Source organism: Vicia villosa, linkage group LG6, assembly GCF_029867415.1.
Source record: "Vicia villosa cultivar HV-30 ecotype Madison, WI linkage group LG6, Vvil1.0, whole genome shotgun sequence".
Lineage (NCBI taxonomy): Eukaryota > Viridiplantae > Streptophyta > Magnoliopsida > Fabales > Fabaceae > Vicia > Vicia villosa.
In genome coordinates, this window is record NC_081185.1 from 22,397,046 (window position 1) to 22,411,145 (window position 14,100).

Sequence of the window (14,100 nt, forward strand, 5' to 3'; positions counted from 1 at the left end):
ACTCTGCTAAGGAAGATTGATGAAGATAAGGGTGACAGAGACTGTCCATGTCTCTCATTCCAAAAGGTGTACTCAATGCAAAATTGAGACAAACTTAGCTTGTTTAAAGTCTGGTTTAAATTGGAAGAAACTCACCAGGGTAGGCTAAAAGGTGACTAAAGACCTGTTCCTATGTTTATAAGAAACCTGATGGGTCCTTGTATACAAGCTCAAGAGGAAGCTGGAAATGCTTTTAAGAAGCCTGTGGGTCCTTGTACAAAGCCCAAGAGGAGGCTAATCGAGGGTCCTTGTTATAGCACAAGAGAAAGCTATGTAGTTTTGAACTTATTTTGGCTCTAAGCAAATGGGTAAGAGGTTTCACCGGGAATAATTCCTCTTTGGGTGGATGTGTCCTATTATTTGGATTCTAAGGTTTTTACCAAGATGTTTCACCGGGAATAATTCATCTTGGGGGTTTGAACTACAGATCTCTAATTAGGAAAGAGCCTTCACCGGGAAGACATTCTCAATCCTAGGCCATATTCCTATAATATATATATAGTTTAACTGTCCTAAGGTTTATACTCAAACGTAGTTCTAAACAAATATATGTACAGTTTATATTTGACAGTAATTTAAATAAAGACTGTAAATTGAAAGCTTGTAAAGCCTAACCTGGATGGAGTGGAGGCCATTGAAGAAGTATGTACAGAGCCTCAACAGTAATTGATGGATAACAGTTGAATATATAGGATAAACAGTTAATGGTTTTTTGAAAACAGAAGAAGTGAAGATGGACAAAGGTCACATAGGTATCTGAAGAGTTTCACCGGGAATAATGCCCTTCAAATACCAGAAGAATGTTTTGAAAACAGAAAGAAGATTTTGAAAATACAGTTTTGAAAACAAGCTAAGAAGAGAAGGTGTTTGGGACTTACACTCTATTAGAGGCCCAGTACTTTACAGTACTGGTGTAAAAGCAATTTGAAAAAATGATTTGGAATGATGCAAGGTTTTGTTGTTTGAAAACCCTAATCATCCGTTTAATCAGAGATTGAAAACAGTTTTGAATATTGACAAAAGTCAACTTAATTAAGGCAAAGATGAAATCTATTCCCAATTAAGACCTAAATAATTAGGGTTTTATCATAAAATTATTCACAAAGTAATTAGGTTAAAACAAAATGAATATATATATTTTAAAGTATTTAAGAAAACATTTAAAACATACTATTTTAAACCTAATTAAAATACATGAAATAAATAATATTTTTATGATTTTTTTGATTATTCACAAAGTAGGTATATTAAATAGCAAGTGTGTAAAAAATGAAGTGAAAATGATTTAATTTGATAAGTTTATTAATTGTGTGAAGTTTGTATAAAAAAGAGAATGAAAATGGATGCTAAAAAATTGGTTTGGCCCTAGGGAGGTTCGAACCCACGCCCTTCATGATCACATTTCAAAACTTAACCAACTGAGCTGCGCGCGCAGCTTGTTAACTATATACACTCAATATATTATATTTTCAGATAAGCCAGGAAATTCAAATTTTACGCGCGCCATGTTCATCTTCTTCCTCGAGCTTCAGATTTTCAAATTCCTAACTCTCTGGTCTCTCAACTAAATGGCATGATGTAAACATCAATCTCACTCGTTTTTGGACAAGAAACATGATTATGGGCTCAGAATTCATTTATCCTAAGTATAACTAACGAATTTCATTATGAACACGAAGAACACATAAACCCTAATTTTAAAATTAAATGATGCACAAGATGAATAAATGAATGATGATAGAGGGTTTTTAATCCTCTGATGATGCTGAACAAGATAGAATCGAGCTTTACCACAAAGAGTGCTTAAATTAAAGAGGTGGAGTTCAGAAACTTACCTCTGAAAATGGAGGTCGTGAGGATGATTGAGAGCACCTGGGTTTGAATGAATGATCTCAATAGCTTCCCTGAGACTCGATGATGCTAACTGAATGCTTATTGCAGCCTGAATCCTTCTGAATTGTTCTATGGACCTCCCTCGATTTCAGCTTCAAGTGAACATGGAGGGTGTTGATTCTTGAGTTACAGATGAGCTGCAGCCATCTGGTTAGCTTCACTATGACCTGAGGAGTGTGCCTGGATGATTGGCTTGGCTCGGAACCTCCTGAATTACTCCATGGACCTCCAACTGCAAATGCTCCAAGGTGAGAGCAACAATGGTGTTCCTCCACTTACAGAAGTGATCCAGGTGCTTGGATCACCTCAAATGACCTCCCTTGAGATGTTAGAATGTTCACTTCCCAAAGATAAGCTTTGGTTTGAAGAAATCGATTCTTCTTGCCAAAGAACTTTGAAAAACAATGAACATGAGAAGAGAAAGAGAAAGCAAGGAATATGGTTGCTTTGGTGTGTTTTTGAATGAGGAATGCATCTGTATTTATAGGCAAATGGATCAGTATAGCTGCAGAGGAGTGAGCTTCCTTAGTGAAGTTGATTTGCTTTCTTAGCCATGAAGGAAGTTTGCAAATATCTCTTATGCAATGATGAGAATTTTGATTCCATTTGATCAATCCCCTAGCCCTCGATTTTGTTTAATCTTAGGGGACAATTCTGAGCCAGAAATGAGCTCTAATTGGTTGGTGAGAAGATTCCTTGGGTGATTCATCAATTTGCCATAAATTCACAAATGTAATCATTACATAATCACATGTTCTTGTTTTTAGAATCTTCTTCAATTCTTATGGCATGGTGAAAATGAATGCATGGCATGTTTTCAGATGTGTTATGGGTCGTGTAGCATCCATAAGAGAGGTTATTTGCACAAAATTTGCAAAGTCCAAAAGTGTCCATGACCTATAATTTTACTTCATGAGGCCAACTTTGAACAAGCATAACTCTTAGCTCAAATTGAATTTGGAGAAGGTTGAACACAATTTGGAAAGCCCTAAACATCTACTTTAAATCATTAGTTTATGTCTTCTTCAGAATCATTTGGGAAATTTGTGAAAAATGAGCCCAAAGTTGGATGAAAACTAGGTTAAAACACTTAGAAAAATTTCTAAGTGTTTATGACCTAAACTTCAAAATTTCCAAAACTTCATAAATGATTGATCTTTTGAAAAAAGTTCCTTTGTAAGATGTTGTTTTATTTTGCAAGATCTACAACTTTCATGTTGGAAGTTTTTTGAGTTGTGTAGGTGAAATTTTGAGTTCTCACCATGCCTTCAAAAACCCTAATTCCCGACTTTTTGCTCCTTGATGAATTTCTTTGAATTTCTTTGGTCAAATGACTTTGACATCCATATATTGATGATATTGATCTTTGAAAGTCATTTTTTGACCAAAAACCTTAAAAGTCAAAGGTGATCCCATACAGTTGACTTTTGCCTGACAAAGTGAATTTTTGGACTTTTGTGTAGAAACAAGATCTTATCCTCAAATGAATGATGTAAATGGATTATATTGAGGTAGTAGAGACTCTTGAATCATGTCTTGAGTTTTGGATTCATGCCCTGATTAAAAGTCAACTATCTTGGTGAATTAGGTCAAAAACCCTAATTGTCGACCAGGGGTCAATGATGACTGTAGACTTTGAACTGAGGTGTAATGTCCAGTGGATCTTGTCATATGAGTTATTTGAAGATGATTGATGTCTTTGAATGGTTCCCTGGGGCTTTTTAGGGTTTCCCAAAAGTGATCCCTGATTTTAGTCCTTGATAGGCTCCAAACCCTAGTCTGTTGATCTGAGTAATCCTGTGCTTAGATGACTGGGTGTCTTAATCAATCATAGGTGTAATAATGAGGCTTTTGAGTCTTATGATTGTATCAGAGACTAATCCCTCTATTGATTGATCCTTTGCCTGAGTTTTCTTGTCTTTGAATATCCTTGATTAAATGCCAGATGAAGAAGTGACTGTTTTGGGCACTAGTTTTGACCTGATGAAAATCCTGAAGATATGTCATCTCAGGGGGGTCAAAAATTAGGGTATGACAAATACCATCCCTTAACTTAAGATTTTCTAATCAAAACTATTAACACCAATTTCATCCCTTAAGTGAAGAAATTGATCCGTCTTGATCGATTTCGTCATAACGTCCTCCAGCTGCTTCTGGGTGCTATAGTGCACAACTTCTAGTACTCCATTTTGGACTTGACTTCTAATAAAATGATACTTTGTCTCAATATGCTTGCTTCTCCCGTGTATTACTGGATTCTTAGCAAGATTGATTGCAAACTTGTTATCAATCATCAGCTTCAGAGGCTTATATACTTTGATCTTCAGATCCTCCCAGAACCTTAAACAAGTATCTTCACACCAATCAGAATCAGAGTAACTCATCAACTCTGAATTTGTCTTTCTTCCAGAAGGGAATAGTACTCCACACTTTTGAGTTCCCTTCATATACCTCAGAATCCTGACAACAGTTTGGTAATGGGACCACTTAAGTTTACTCATGAACCTAATAACCATCCCAACTGCATAGCAAATATCAAGTCTCGTATTGTACAAATACCTTAGAGAACCAACCAACGGTTTGAAGGTTGTAGCATCCACATCCTCACCATCATAGTCAGAATTCAACTTATAATTGGTTTCTGATTGAGTGATAGCAGCCTTACAATTTTGTAGCTTAAATCTCTTCGGAAGCTTAAGTTCATACTTCAACTAATGCAAAATTATACCCTTCTCCGAGTACAATGCCTTCATCCCTAGAAAGTATATCAGATTTCCTAGGTCAGTCATTTCAAACTCATTCATCAGATTCTTCTTGAACTTGACTACCTTTTCATAACAGCTACCTATCAGTAATATGTCATCAACATAGAGACACACTAGAATCATATTGCCTTTAAAATGTTGTACATAAAATATATATTCCATCTCACATTTCTGAAACCCCTTCTTCTTGAAAAATGAATCAATCTTCAAGTTCTAAGCTTTGGGCGCTAGCTTTATTCCATACAGGACTTTATGTAACTTGTACACCATCCCTTTGTGATTATTTTTCACTAATCCAAGATGTTGTGACACGTATACCTCTTGTAACGACCCGTTTAGAAATGCAGACTTCACGTCTAAAGGCATTAGAGGCCATTTCCTATTTGCAGCTAAAGCAATCACGAGTCTGATTGTTTCATGTCTAGCTACAGGCGCAAACACCTCAAAGTAATCTAGCCCGGGTTTCTGAAGAAAACCTCTAGGAACTAGCCTTGCTTTATGCTTTCCAATTGATCCATCTGGCTTAAGCTTTATCTTGAAAACCCATATGAAGCTGATGGCTTTCTTCTTGTCTGGAAGCTTAGTCAACTTCCATGACTTGTTTCTTTCGATAGCCTCAAGTTCTTCTTTCATGGCATTTAGCCACACTTTCTTCTTGAGAGCTTCTTCAAAAACCAAGGGTTCAGAGTTTACTAACATGGCACACTGGACAACTTCTCCTTCAGAGTCTACATCAGTATCCTGCAACATATCAAACCCTACAAACCTTCTTGGTATTTTTCTGATTCTTTGTGGCCTCTAAACAATATCAGATGCTTTACCACCTTTAAAAATTGGATCGCCTTTCAGAAGCTCTTTCTTCAAAATTCCCAACTTCAGAATCATGACCAACGTCAGAGGCTGGACTACCTTCAGAAGCTCCTCCTTCAGAGGGTCCACCTTCAGAGTCATGATTATCCCACGCAACCTTCGCCGTCATAGAATCAATAATTTTCTCAAACATGTTCACCTCTACACACTGATAAATGTAGAACAACGCCTTCTAATATTTTTTCCTTAGGTCACGCTGAGCATTTCTCTATGCCTCAGTTGCATCTTCTGGAACTACAAATGAGACATAACCATCATTGACGAGATCAAGAACATATTGAGCTCCAAACAACATGTAACACCCCAGACTAGTTTTTGGGATTATCAACTGACCCCACAAACCAACACGGGTTTTTTCAGCATACTTTGGCCTCACTCGCACACTTTCCGGAAAACTTCCCAGAAGGTCACCCATCCCATAATTACTACAAGTCAAGAACACTTAATTATGTAGTTCTTATAAAACGGGCTACGGAAAATATTCGACTGACCCCACAAACCAACACACATCTTTTCAACATGCTTTGACCTCACTCACACGTTTTCTTGGAAACTTCCCAGAAGGTCGCCCATCCCAGAATTTCTCCAAGTCAAGCATGCTTACCTGTGAAGTTTTTATGGAACGGGCTACCGAAAAGAATATGCATCTTGTTGGTATAGGTAGTACCCATCAATCCTTATAAGATTTCCTTCAACCATGTAGTCCCATACATGCACGGCCTCAGGATTCCTCTCATTCCGATGTGGCGACCACTCCTTGCTATATTCGGTCTCAGGTGTTACATACGGTGTAACCACCCCTCGCCTTCTTTGGCCTCGGGTGTTACATGCCCACCAGTTTCCGCATGGTTCGTCCTCGAGTTACATCGTATTGGGAGAGGTCTGGCTCTGATACCATTTGTAACGCCCCAGACTGTCTTTTGGGATTATCGAATGACCCCACAAACTAACACGTGTCTTTTCAGCATGTTTTGGCCTCACTCGCACACTTTACGGGAAACTTCCCAGAAGGTCATCCATCCCATAATTGCTATAAGTCAAGCACGCTTAACTAAGAAGTTCTTATAGAACGGGATACCGAAAACAAGATGCATCTTCTTTTCGGTAGCTCGTTCCATAAGAACTCCACAGTTAAGCGTGCTTGACTTCGAGCAATATTAGGATGGGTGACCTTCTGGGAAGTTTCTTAGAAAGCATGCAAGTGAATTCAAAGCATGTTGAAAAGACTCGTGTTGGTTTGTGGGGTCAGTCGATCATCTGAAAGCAGTCTGTAGTATTACACAACACACGCATCTGAATCATCCAATGATTCCAGTTCTTACCATCGAACATTGGAAGTTTGGTACTTAGACTACTATTTTCGTTCATCCTCAACTTTGTGCAAGTCACTCAGATCTCACCAAACACAGTGTTTCCCAATCCCGCAGATCAGAAAATCTGATTATATTCTGATTTTGTTCAAGATTCAACACGAATACAAGAACAAAAAATCAATCACACAACGCCTTACTGTTTCACTCGTGTTTCTCTATGGATCTGAACCGGAGCTCTAGATACCAATTGTTAGTGCAAAAGGTGATGGAAGCAAAATGAATAATATTTACTATTCTTCAATGACAGCTGTCATACCCTAAATTTTGCCCCGAGTTTTTTCTCATGTTATCTGAACTTAATCATTTAAAACCATCTAAGCGACATATGTCTTGGTTTTTATTCCTTAATCATTTCATTAGAATATTCATTCATCATTCCATATTCATGCATAAGTCAAAAGACCATTTCATTTCATCTTATCCAACTTCTTCATTTATCACATTTATTTATCATATGCATCTAACTTTAAAAAAAAAAAAGAATATTAAAATCAATTGCATTACACTCATATTTTCCTTAAGTTTGGATTTCGAGTGAGCCATAAATAATTGACTTACTTAGGATTTGAATTTATTGTGAAGCTTAAGATGAAATGTAAAAAAACATGTTTGCATTATTATTTGAATTTACCCCTTTTGCGTAACTTAGATTGCATTCTCCGTTAAACCTTTGTTTGAATGCTTGAATTCCATTTAAAGACTTCTCAAAACTCGGGTCGTTTCAATCATTCATTTTCTCGCCCATGTGCGAATGTCTTTCATCACCCGTGAGGGGTTTGTACGTACTTGTGCAAATTTATCTTTAAAGCATTTAGGCGATGGTCGTTAAGCTTTTGTTTGAATGCTTGAATTCCATTTAACTTTCTTTGCCCAAGCACAAATCTTTCCCAAGTGAAAGCACCCAATTCAAAAACTCGTCTTTCCGCCCAAGTGCAATTAGACCCTTGTTTTCATAAATAAAATCAACCAACAAATTCGCAGTTCCTCCGAACTACAATCGCTGTTATTCTTCGATGAAGATATATAGACACGAGATTCAAATGTCTTGGCGAGCATAATATCAATAATCCAAAAATCTTTTGTTTTTCTTTTCCCACATAATAATTAGAACGCAAGTAAACATCAAGCTAACAATCGATCAGAAGATTAACTAAATGGTTCCTATCGAGTACGATGGATGTGAGGGGTGCTAATATCTTCCCCTCGCATAACTGAGTCCTGAACCCGTTCATGGTTGCGAAGGCCGTCTTATCTTTCTTTTGTGGGTTTTATCGATATTTCTCCTTTACTTTTGAAATAAATAAAATTTGGTGGCGGCTCTGTATTTCGAATGTGCAAACGTTCTAGTATTTTTGGCCGGTTGCGACAACAGCTGCAAAAGTGTAAGAAAAAATTATTAGATTTTAAATGACAACTACTACTAGTCTATTTATACACTAAAAACTAGAGACACATAGGCAACATACTAAAATACTAATTTTAAATATTCTAAATAATAGAAATAATAAATTACTATTAATAGTAATATTTTGTTATTATTTTAATTTTTAAATGCATTATTTAAACATGGTTAAAATATGTATGTGATTCTCATAAATATCTCATATTTCACTTTTAGTCCTTCAAGATATTTCCTTTAAAGAATGATCTTCCTAAAAATTTTCATCTAGACTTTTGATCCCTCTTGCTAAAACAGTCACTAAAATCGTTATTAATTCGAACGTTAAAATCGTGGTTAAAAGTGTAGATGAAAATTTTAGTAGGACCGTTCTTTGAAGAAAATATTTTAAGAGGCTAAAATTAAAATATGATATATTTAGGAGGACTAAAAACATATTTAGCCCTTAAAATATTGACACAAATTTTTTTAAAAAAAAACTTTTAGCTCTTATTAAAATTTAAAATTTCAAAATTAAAACATCAACAAACTCAACGGGCATTTTCCCATGTAACTCTTCTCTAATTTTTGCCAAATGATATTTATCACCACTTGCCAAATGACATACGTATGCATTGCATCTTATGAATTCATTATTAAACAAATTCTGCTACATAATTTCAAATGATAGCAACAGAAAGAATTTGCACAGGGTACAACTAATGACTGAAAGTTATCCCGACAGACAATATTACTCCAAGAAGCAATGTCTCCTACGTATACAAGGGGCATGACGCAATCTATCCAGTCACTCTGGGGCAATCAAGTCAAGATCCCGAGAATCTCTCAAAAGCAAAAAACAGTCAGGGGCGTCGTCCTAAGATTATGATTACCAGGTGCATGTTGCCCATAGTTCACATCTCATAAAATCCTCGCGAGGCGAATCTTTCCAAAGTTCCTACTAACTGGGGCAAATCTATGCAAGTCCAGTTTGACATCTTGGTCAATATTCAGCGGCGTGTCCTAATTAAATCCAGGAATGGTAGGTACTATAATATTGGGGGCAACGTGCAAGACATCCACGTCTTCCCACAAAGCTGATTTCGCAAGATCATATCCCCACAGAGTAATAACTAAGAAGATACCTTCAAAGACATGGCTCCCCAACAGAGTTTACATCTTCAACACCACCGTTTCTCCAACACTTTTCTCTTCTCCAACATGGCTTACTAATATCTTTCATCCCCAATCAGGGTACATCAATTTACTAAGCATCCCCAAGCAAGAATCATAAATTCCCAGCTGAGCATTTCCAAGACAAGATCAAACATCAAAATCACTATGATACAGGGATTTATTTTCTCGAAAAAACTATAAATAGCATAAGTCATACATCATATATTCATACATCGCGCACATTACCTCATAATAAATTCATACATAACATACAAGTTTCTCATTTATTTTGAGAGACTCGTCACATAAATACATGCATCATGGCATTGCATGCTGCTAACTTTGTCTTTCAGGTAAGTTCCCAAGCAGACGAATATCATCAACGAAACATTCTTATCAGATATACATTCCGGAAGTCCGAACCCCGGACATTCTGAAATTTCCAATCAGATGCACATCCTGGAAGCATGACCCCCAGACTTCTGAAACATTCTTATCAGATATACATTCCGGAAGTCCGAACCCCAGACATTCTGAAATTTCCAATCAGATGCACATCCTGGAAGCATGACCCCCAGACTTCTGAAACATTCTTATTAGATATACATTCCGGAAGCTCGAACCCCGGACATTCTGAAATTTCCAATCAGATGCACATTCTGGGAGCATGACCCCCAGACTTCTGAAACATTCTTATCAGATATGCATTCCGGAAGCTCGAACCCCGGACATTCTGAAAATTCCAATCAGACGCACATTCTGGAAGCTTGACCCCCAGACTTTTGAAACATTCTTACAACTCTCATCTTTTGACACTCATTCAAGACACAATTTAGAAACAACCCAAGATCTAATTCAGTTACTACGAACGGTGCTGACACGATCGACATTCAAAGATCTAATTCTATCATCTCCAACAATTACTTCTCAATACCGTGGATTCAGTCTAACGTACAACTCCTCCTAATTATATCCTTCAGATACAGACTAACGTACAACGTATTCTGACTCTCAAGTATATCAAGTCGGATGGCATTGGCAAGCCCATCCTCAATAAACCTTCTCTCAGGGCATGAAGGGCATATTCGAGCCCATCTCCGAAAAAAGTCCCTATTTCAGCTAGGGCAAATTTCTTAGTATTCTAGTGTTCAATCATCTTTCACCTTCAGATACCGACTGGTACACAACCGCTCTACATCTTCAGGTTTAAGAAAATTGAATAGGGGCAACTGTCATACCCCAAAATTTGCCCTCTTATATTTACCAATATCACTTTATTTCAAATGAGTGAAATGGTACATTTGGTAAGAATGTAATGCTTGCTGGTACAATGTCCCGGGTTTGAATCTCACCTCCCTCAATTTTTTATCCTTTTATTATTATTATTTATTTTTATTTTTTCACTTTTTATAAATATATTAGATTCATTAGTATTAATATTAGTTTTTTTTTTTTTAGCTATCATCATATTTTATTATTTTAGTAAAGTTTATAGTAGATTAGATCTAAATTATAACATTTTGTCACTATTATTAAAATTATTCTTATTAGGTTATTATTAGAATTATGTTTAGTATTATTATATACTTAGTTATTAGAAATTATTACTGATTAAAGAAAAATCATGAAAAAAAAAAGAAGAAAAGATATGGATTTGAATTGGAGTAATATTGGTTGTCCAAAATAGTGGGCAAGCCGTGTGAATCTTGGTCACAAATTGACAATCTTCATGAGATTAGAAAATAAAATATTTCCAAGATAATTTGAGAGATTGATTTTTCAGTTTGTAAACCTATTGAATGACATATATATGGAAGGATAATAGAAGTTCGGGGGAGAGGTTTTTGTTGGCCGCAAGAGACCCTATCCAAGCTCTTAAAAACCAGAAAAAGGGAGATACGAATTTACAGTGACAAGTCCAATTCAAGGAATTTGAGAGGTCAATTAAGATCCACACAAGTCCCAGGAAGATGCTCCAATACGTATACTAGCGTGAAGCGGATCGAATCGCGTGCCTCACCACCACGGTTTGCCAAATTTCCTTTCGTTTCAATCACTGTGATTCACGCATCATCTATATGTTTTAAAGCCATATTATTACTCGCATAGATATATAGATTGTTCCTGGGTTATTTGTTTTAAGGTTTGATGCAGGGACCACGAAACACCATTGTTAGGTTGTCGGTTGCTCTAAAAAGGGATTTCAATTAGAAACGATTTCGGGTCGAATTGATGAGTTCAACGGGTCCACGAGGTTCCTTATAGTTAGTCTGGAATATTTTTGTGTGTTTATTGATGTTGATTTGCAGGTTGGGACGATGAGAGCTTATGGCTACATAGCAAGAACCGTAGCCAAAAGTTTGGTTTATGTTCAGTAGCACGATGAAGATGATGATTGTAACTGGGCACGTGATTTTGTATTTTTTTTTAAAAATTTTGGACATCTCTGATTGCTTATGTAAATCCCGTCCCATGTTATTATCAACAAAAGCAACTTGGCTCAGTGGTAAAAGGGGGGTGCGTAAGGCCTTTGTGCGTTAGGGATTGGGGTCGGTCCTCACCCCACGCATTTTGTTTATTTTTCAATGTTCTGCTTCAACGGATCCTATGCAGGCGTCGCATATGCATCTGTGATACGCCCTCATATCTCCATCGTCGGACCCTTTTGTCAGACAGATCCAGCGCCCTGAAAATGCCAGTCCACCATAGGCCTCACCAGCCTCACCACACAGAATCATTAGTTAAGTTTTCAAATTTTATTTCTTTCTAATTATATAACTTAATGTTTTTTTTTTGTTTATTTATTTTACTTATATATGGTTTTTTTATATTTCTTTGAAATACTTTTTTTTTTACAAGAATTCATCCTTATTTCTTTTTTTCTCCCATAAAAATAAAATGTATTAAAAATAAATATATTTTAATTAATGGTTTTATTTGATTTAAATTTATTCAAATTATTTAATTTGTTTAATTAATTATAAATGTTTTATTGATTGATAAAAAATACATATTAGGAGTAAGTAATTTAATCGAAATTTTGTTTTCACCGATTTAATTAATTAGGTTGAAAACCAATAATTAATTAAATCGTTTACATTATTTTACTCAATTTACGCCTTAATCTGGGTTTACGAGAATTAGCCCTACACTAAAAATGTTATTTTTTCTGTGTCCTTCTCAGGGTTGATTATCAGACATCTTCCGATCACGCGCCACGCCCTTTACGAAGCTAAGTTCTGATTTTATTTTCCTTTAAATATTATTTGCATTCTAAATTTGTTATTAGGGCTAAAAACCTCAAAAGTCAATGGACTCTTTTGCACTCACGCCTTTTATTTATTTTTGCCAAATTTTCAGGGCTAACCCTAAGGCTTCCTCCGACTGTCAACCATATCAGATCAAATTCGAAGCTAAGTACCTATTTATTTATCTATTTATTTTAAATTTCTTTATCTTTTTATTTTTAGGGTTAGCTAGGTTTGCCTCCGAACTGATAATGCACTCACCCTATTTTGCTTTATATATTTTTCCCACCTTTTCAGGGTTTGTCAAATTCCAAAGCGTCGAGAATCGGTAACCCTAAACCCTAACCTCAATTATATTATTACTTGTTTCAAACCCATTTTGCTTTGATCCCGCTGGTTTCAATTCCCCTCTCCTCCGCTGGTTACAATTTCCCTTCCCCGTATTGCTTTAATTATATTGTCTATATTGCTGTGGTTAGTAATTTTAGGGAGTGTAACTCTGAACTGAATTAGAATCACCTAACTATAAGATAATATAATTGAATATGATCACGTGATTGGTGCACACACGCACGCTTTTGGGTAACCTCTCTGTTGCCTGTTGCCTGTTGCCTTGTTGCCTTGTGTTTCTTTGCAGAATAGCCATGTCCCTCAAATACGAGGATACCTCAGCCATGTTGCCTCGATTAAGATCATGGTCCCTAATGATGCTGCCTTCGATACACATGATCTCGACCCTCGGAAGTTGCCTACGAAAAGGCTGAGGTATCCTTTGGTTGCCTACGAAAAGGCTATTCTGGTTCTTCCCTTAGACTACCTGCCTCTCTATGGCGTGGGACAGTCTTATGGTGAACAAACTCTCGATGACCCTTCAACCTCCAAATGAAAGGCTTCCTGCCCACTTATGGCAAGGATAGATCCTTTCACCCTGAAAGGCTAACAGAACTCCTTATAAGGTAATTGCCCTTGATTGCTTTGCCTTGCTCTAAAAATAATTTTCATATTCTTTCTCATAATTCATCAAAAGGGCTACGCTCATTTACGAGCTAAAATCCCTATCTTTTTCATCTACTTTTCTAAAAATAACAAAGAGCAAAGCAATTAAGAGCCCATGGAAAACTATGGATGCAAAGGGTTCCTTACACCTTCCCTTTGCATAATTACCCCCCGAACTCAAAATATTTTTAAAAGGTATTTTCCTGTTCTTTTAGCCTTTCCGATATTTGGATAAAATAAAAGTCGGTGGCGACTCTTGCTTACCGCGACATTTTGATTATAAAAGTTAGTTCACCGTATTACAACGTCATGAAAATAAATCACGCGTCAACGCATGCATCGAGCAAAATCACAATCCACAT

At 36.4% G+C, this 14,100-nt stretch overlaps 1 protein-coding gene across 1 annotated transcript in view; it reads right to left on the reverse strand.

Moving 5' to 3' along the window:
* Positions 1 to 5,775: 5,775 nt before the first annotated feature.
* The window catches only part of LOC131613359 (uncharacterized), a 35,806-nt gene continuing 27,481 nt past the window's right edge, over positions 5,776 to 14,100 (reverse strand). The window contains exon 3 of the mRNA XM_058885033.1: positions 5,776 to 5,992. Coding sequence (XP_058741016.1) covers positions 5,776 to 5,992 — 217 coding nt within the window. The remainder of the gene's footprint in view (positions 5,993 to 14,100) is intronic.